Here is a 7452-nt window from a genome sequence, read left to right on the forward strand (position 1 = left end):
AAACCTTTGGTTGTTGATTATATTGATTGACACTTGAATATTGGTCTTTGGTATCGTTCAAGTTGTTTATCATAATAATCAGGTTCACGGATTTCTATCTATTTGATTTTCTGATTAATTGTGAAACAGAGATACAACTCTTGGATATATTTCCATTGATTGAGTCTGACTGTCTAGTTGATTCTCTTGAAATTATATTGGAGTTTTTCCACACAGATTGATAAGCGAAATATTGGGTGTGGTTGTTAGACCCCCGATTTTCACATGTATTCGTACAAGTAGCGGAGTAGCTATATACATATCGACTTACAGATTAGTGGTAAACATATTTTTATGTATATGATATGTAAATCTGTGTGACTCTTGAACTGGATCGGTGTGGATAGTTGTATGCAAACCATTCTTGAACTGTGGTTACGGGAACCGGGGGTGAGTATCCAAAACGGTATGCGAATTAAAACAGTTATGCGTTCCTGAACTCGGTAGCGCTTCCAAACCGGTACGCAAACCTTAAAATTTCGGTGAACTCCAGAATTTAGGTTTGGTGGAAAGTTTGCAAACTGGTACGCAAACCTAAAAAGTTATGTGAACTCCGGAACTCAGTTTTGTTTTATAGGTTGCAAACCGGTTTTGAAACTGTGACTGAACCGACTCACGAACTACTATGTATTTGTACTCGTATATCTAATATTCATGTCGATTATATTTTCAAGTGTTTTTAAATTATTTCTTCGAGATAATCAACATTTGATTAATTCTATATAAACACTAGACTTAATTGATCACATGTTTGTGACTCATAGTTAATGTATTATGTGTTCATAAAAATGAAGATTACGCTTTCAAGTTCAAACCGGATAGTTTCGGATAACCATGCTGAACATTGTATTCGTACACGGTTTGGTTACGGTCTCACCTAACCAGAGTGTATATCTTTTTTATGTAAATCAAATTCAAAGATTCATCTGACGGTGGATATTGTTTGCTTGGTTCCAAAGCTATCTTAGCTTAAACCTAAAGTAACCTATGCTTTTAATGTCTATGAAAGGGGAACTGCAATCAACTGGTATCTTTGAATCCTGACACTACTTTTTGGTGTGTTCTAGTTGCATCTAGAGTCGTCATCTCCATAAATCCTTTTAGGGTTTAACGACTATAAAGACTTCATTGGATTCATGAAGCCAGGTCAAGTTTTCTTTCCTTGATAACTTGAGTATCCTGATTTTGATTGTTTGTAGTGATCATCAAAGTTCTCTCCGTCCCATACTTTGTTGATTCTACAAGTTTTATACTTGTGAGGTAAATAATAATCTAGGTTGCACTTCGGGTTACATAAGTCCGGATTTTGAGGATAGCTATACTTTTTTCAAATTGTTATCGATTTCCATCACCTTGATCATACGTTTGGTTTTGATCATATGTTTCGATCGTAATTAGGAGATCAATTATACATGATTAATCTGTGGGAGGCAGATTTGGTTTAAAGTCTTCAATTGAGTTGAAGGAACTCTTAGTTTGTGTGACGTCATCTAAGGGAATCAATTGGGGGAGTCCTGCTGGGATACAAGAGGCGTAAGAAGCGTGAATGTACCTTAATATGTGGGTACCTTTTAGGGACAAACTACATTCCAGTCCGAAGTTATTTGGTAAGTAGTCTAGTGTATGTAGCGGTTTAATGCAATTTGGTGTTCAATCTGGACTAGGTCCCGGAGTTTTTATGCATTTGCGGTTTCGTCGTTAGCAAAACTTCTGGTGTGTGTGTTATTTCTTTTTCCGCATTATATTTTTTATCTTTATAATTGAAATATCACAGGTTGTGTGTTGATCAATCTTAGTAGATACATCCAACCTAGTTTGTTGGATACGACTAGATCGATTCTTGGACAATTGGTCTTTATTGGTACCGCCCAAGCATTCTCTTTGTGATTAGGTTCACGGACTTGTTTCTGTAAACATTCTAATCGCAAGAGAAAGAGATATAACCCTAAGATATTATTCCTTGATTGAGTTTATCTCTCGGAGTTGTATTGAGTTTGTCCATACATATTGCCCAAGAAAAAAATTGTGGTGTATTTTGTACCGTCGCGTTTTTCAGTTGATAAGCTTAGCATTATCTTCATCTGTGATACATGGATCAATATGCACCAAATAAAGCTCAGGGTTTGGATTAAAAATTATGCTCACATTACACAAATAGTCTTTAAGATAATCAGTAATATAATTTCTTTTAGTGAGCCAAAGCAACATATCGTTCTGTAAAGTGTCAATTTGAGTTTTTATTCTGCTAATCTTAGTTTTACTATGGAAATAAGTTGTATTCCTATCCCCAAATCTAAAGGTTTCATTATTGCCTCTTTGTTATAGAAACCTTCCTCCGCATCTATCAGTACGTTAGTCTTTGTTGTAGATTTATCATTTCAATATTATCAAGAATACCGTTACCATTACCTAATAAAGCTGACCGGAGTTGAGCTTCAAAAATGGCCATGTATATGTGTTTGATGCACCTCCGACGCTTGGACCGCATGCATGTACTCGTCGTACACATCAATGACATCACATTCATATACCGGAATACAATTGTAGTGTAAGTGTGTTCACTTTAATATATAACATGTCCATTTATTCGGTCAAAATTTATTTTGTTCACTAACCTTTTATTAATTACTAGAAATAACCCGTGTCGTAACGACACGACATGAGGTTAACAGAGAGTTCTAATAAATATCTAGAGATAGCTCGTGTCGTAACGACACTGTTTTAATATGATATCTGACTGGTGTAATTTTTCTTTTCTTCCGGACTTTAAATCGTGTTCCTTTGCAAGATAGTTTTTTATTTTGTTTGAAGCGAAAATAATGTCTATAAGTACATTGTAAAATTATTCATATATATTATCCAAAAACGAACACAAAATCATTTAAGTAATAGTATGTATGCATATCTCACTTATGAGTTATGAATAAAAATAAACAAATAAATCTCATTTCCCATTCGATTCATCATGCCACCACTAAATCCAATTAATGCATGATGATATATTATAATTTCATTTAATGTTTCTCTGAATATCTTGAGTTAAGAGGTGATGCAATAATTAAACATTGATAAATTTTAATTCATAATGAGAGGGGTTACAGAAATGACGATCGTCGGATGTCTTTCTCTGGGATGCGACTAAGATGGTCAGATGCAACGTTCATCTCTCGAAATGTTATCCGACAGTCCAAGCCCAAAAACCACGTTCTGTTTTGTATTATAGATGTTAAGTTGAGAAATTGTACTTATAAAATCTATATATTTTAGAAGAAAACATCGTTGATTTTATATTTTTGAAAAATTAGCACATCCCGGAATCCGATTAGCGTTTGTCGATGTCATTGTAGTGCAGCGATAAACTCATTGGGTTGGTATTGATGACCCGAGTTCGAAACTCATCAATACCAAATACTTTATCGACCAAAAAGAAATCCCATTAACAGCAATTAAGTAACTTAGAGTCTGTTTGGTATAGTTTTTAAAAACAAAGAAAACAGAAAACAAGAGAAACGCGTTTGGCAAGTGAGTCATGGCCAGTATTACTATCTCTTAGACGAGTCTTTACGTTTGATCTGATTTAAATGATTTTGCTTGATTTTCAAAAATAGTTTTTATCGTACCAAACAATTTTTAGAGGATGAAAATAAGAAAAAAATGGTATGTTTTCAAAACAGTAGGAAACTATTTTTGAAAACGCTTTCAAAATTTTTACCAAACACGGTTTTAGATTTTCTGAATCCTAATCAAACAAATAACATCGCATATTCGCATGGTGACATAATTAAACCCAGGACATTAGGTATTAACTTAGCAAAGTGTATTAGTACACTTTGCTAAGTGTATTAACTTAGATTTCCGGAAGATGATGACCTAATCATTCCTTCATTAGTACTTAATACGTTAAGTGTGTTAGTTCTGTATTTTTCTGTCTATTCTTAGTCTAATCTAAAAGGATAGTTCTTCCCCGAAGTTTAATCAGTTTCTCATCCTCTCTCTTTGTCATCTCTTTGTCATTATTGTTTACATGTATGGAAATCCTAGCAGCAGCATGGGACCCAACAATGGTGATGTCTGGAGATATTTGGAAGCAGTGCACAGCACACAGCACCAACCACCATAATATCCTGCTAATTTATGCACCCGCCCATTATAAAATTTATCCGATTTATTACTCGGATGCCTAACCTGACCCATCTTTTATAGTTTTTTAGTGGACCAAGTTGAACATGTACAGTGGACCACATCGTGCGCACCTCGAATCATTTTCCCTATAAATACATCATGTCTTTCCTCCCTCTGGTGTCTCTGTCTCCATTCTCTAATCAACTTTCTCATTCTCCAGCTGCAAGAGCTAGAAGCAAAGAAAACTAAAACTCCAAAACGCCACTGAAAGACTCAATAAGAGTGGTAGTAGTACTAGGACCATCTGAAGAGCACAGAGAATTTGAAGGTAGAGAGAAGAAAGAATGAAGATGAATGGTACAAGTATGGGATCGTCATCATCGAAAAGAAGAAGGTTAAGTAGAGGACTTGGAGGAGTTCTTAAAGAACAAAGAAGTAGACTTTACATCATAAGGAGATGTGTTGTTATGCTTTTATGCTGGCATGATTAATGATCGTGGTCTTACCCGGAAAATATCGATCGGCCGATCATCACCGGTAACCTTTGCGATTTTATTAAGAGGATCAAATTTCTCTTGTGAGTGTAAATATCAGGCGAAAATTTGTACTTTGTTGCTCTCTTTTTGTTTTCTTCTTTGTGGTGAAGTTTTACTCGTTGTAAACGCTGTTTCTTTGACGCGTTACCGTTTAACAAATAGGTAGATTCATAGGTATATGGGGGCTTTCTAGTTAACAACATAAATGAATGAACTAATTAATGAAATGAAATAGTCGTTCTTGATTGAAATAAGTTGTCTTCCGCTCTTCCTTAATCCTAACAGCGAATACGCTAATGGTGCCTCTTGATTTGGTATTAGATTTTTTATGTTTAACGAGAACATAAGCTTAACAGAGAAAATGTCTCGTGTTCATGAAAATTATTCTTCGAAAGTGTTGTTGGTATGTCACCATTTTCATGATTGTTAAGTTATTCTTTTGCATTTGGCTTGTTATGCGTTTATTCCTCGACTTTTAGAGTGGGGTTAGCTGAAAGAATAGACCATACGCCTCTTTTTTCCTTTTATTTTTACCGATCGACATGCCGGCCTTTAGAGGTTACTCTCCCGTTCTCTCTGAAGTGCAGTGTGCTCGCTTATTTGAAACCGATTAAGGATCAAAATAACGGTCAGATGGCAGAAACCACACGCGTTAAGCAGATGAACATTATTGATCATAAGTCTTCTATTCTAAGCTCTAGAAAACAAATAATCAATCCACCAAATTATACATTATTAGTTTGTTAATATTCTTGTTTATGCGAAACTGTTACCAGGCAAACCAATGTGTGACTGTCATTAATATTAGTATTAGAAATTTAGAGTCTAGAATCTTATGTCCATTGTTTCGTTAACACAGTTCAATGATGATGACTAAAGATATAGAATCTACTTGAGTTTTGTCTAACTTATTGAATAATACCGTTAGTTAGATTCACCACGTTCGTTATGTCCACCAAGGCCTAAATTGGCCTATACCACCAAGGCAGGATCACCGGAGCTAACTCTGTGCTGCATATCAATTTCTGTGGGTACCCGTACTACACTTCATTACTACCAACCTTGGTTTACTACACTAAACAGTCCACACCTGTTTGTTACTACACAAGTAGTAATCTAGCTAGTAGCACTACACAACCACTCGCTTTTGCCCCCTCTTGGGTAAGTTACTTCGAGTAAAAAGATATTTTGGAACTTGATATCATACCTCCGAGTAAATCAATTCGAGTAAAAAACTAACTAGTATCAGAATTTTCTGTGGGTATATGCAGCAGGAGTAGTCAAATTATATTTATTTAAAGGTACCAGGACCCCAATGGTTGTCAGGACCCAGTTCACGTGCAAATGTTATGCAAACGTGTGTACGGTAGACACAGTGATAGCTCCTGACATTCAACAGTAGAAAATCCGATTAAAGAAGAAGTTAGCGGAAGAATTGAAGGGATAAAGAAGAACCATTATTGGAGTTGAAGCGATGGTCCAGCTTTTCTCTGTTGATGTCAGTTGATGTTCACACTTCACACACACTCGCACTCCCTTACTCTATCTCTACATTGAAGGTTACTGGTCAAGGTACTACAAAGACTTAAATGGAGTAACCCCACGAGTGCACCTACAAAGACTTTAAAAAAAAATTACATTAAAGAAAAAATCCAAGAATTACAAGAGCTGCCGAATAAACAGTATGCAGCCGATAACACCATCCCAAACAGAATTACATATGAACACATAGTTCCAAGTTGTGTGGGATTTGGCTACTAACAAACACCAGATACTCTTCCTTTTGTTTCAAAGAAAATAAACTTGTTTCATAGGTAATTTATGTACATAAAACCAACCCATTTCTTTGAAACGGAGGTAGAAATTATCATATGAACAAGATTTTGTATTTTCCAAATACTTACAAGTAACGAGCAGTGAGCGTGGGATGCACATTGGCAATGTTATTTTTTCAGACGTCATTAATGTTATGCTCCCTCGTCCTACGAAAGATGACATATTGCAAGTTTTCACAATCCTTAAAGGATACAAGAGGAGATATTTTTAGGTACTTTTTCCGATTATAAATAGTTAAAATTTAGAACTAGTACATTTCTCAAACTATGTCATGTATATTGTAACTTTTATATGATTGGAAAGATTTTAACACGATTATGTAACAAACGTGAAAAAACGGGGGTTTAACAACCACACCCAATATTTCGTTTGGCAATCTGAATAGACAAACTCCAATATACTATCAAGAGAATCAACTAGACAATTAGACTCAATCTAGAGAAAAGTATATGAAAGAGTTTTATATCTCTATCACAAATCTCAATTCAATCTGCAATCAACAAATAGGAATTTCCGAGCCCGATTGAATATAAGAGAAATAACTAGGACGGTACCAAAGACCGATGTTCAAGGATCAATCAATTTCAATCAACAACCAAAGGTTGGATTTCCAATTGATCGATTCAACGCACGACCTGTGATATTTCAATTATATAACAAAATATAATGCGGAAAAGAAATAACACAGACACCAGAATTTTGTTAACGAGGAAAACCGCAAATGCAGAAAAATCACGGGACCTAGTCCATATTTGAACACCACACTGTATTAAGCCGCTACATACACTAGCCTATTACCAATGAAGACACTATCCTAGTACCAATGAACTTCGGACTGGACTATAGTTGAACCCTAATCAATCTTACACTGATTCAAGGTACAGTTGCGTTCCTTACGTCTCTGATCTCAGCAGGATAC

The 7452-nt window shown here is 35.4% G+C and overlaps 1 protein-coding gene across 1 annotated transcript; it reads left to right on the forward strand.

Annotated features, from left to right (window-relative positions):
* The first annotated feature begins 4344 nt into the window (after positions 1-4344).
* Positions 4345-4948, forward strand: LOC113273914. Its single transcript, XM_026523484.1, has one exon. The coding sequence runs from the start codon at positions 4506-4508 to the stop codon at positions 4650-4652; it is 147 nt and encodes a 48-aa protein (XP_026379269.1). The 5' UTR covers positions 4345-4505; the 3' UTR covers positions 4653-4948.
* Positions 4949-7452: the final 2504 nt, after the last annotated feature.

Source organism: Papaver somniferum, chromosome 4 (assembly GCF_003573695.1).
Source record: "Papaver somniferum cultivar HN1 chromosome 4, ASM357369v1, whole genome shotgun sequence".
In the NCBI taxonomy this organism is placed as follows: Eukaryota; Viridiplantae; Streptophyta; class Magnoliopsida; order Ranunculales; family Papaveraceae; genus Papaver; species Papaver somniferum.

Excerpts from the sequence above, each read along its gene's own strand:
- LOC113273914 (XM_026523484.1), top strand. The coding sequence starts at position 4,506 with ATGAAGATGAATGGTACAAGTATGGGATCGTCATCATCGAAAAGAAGA.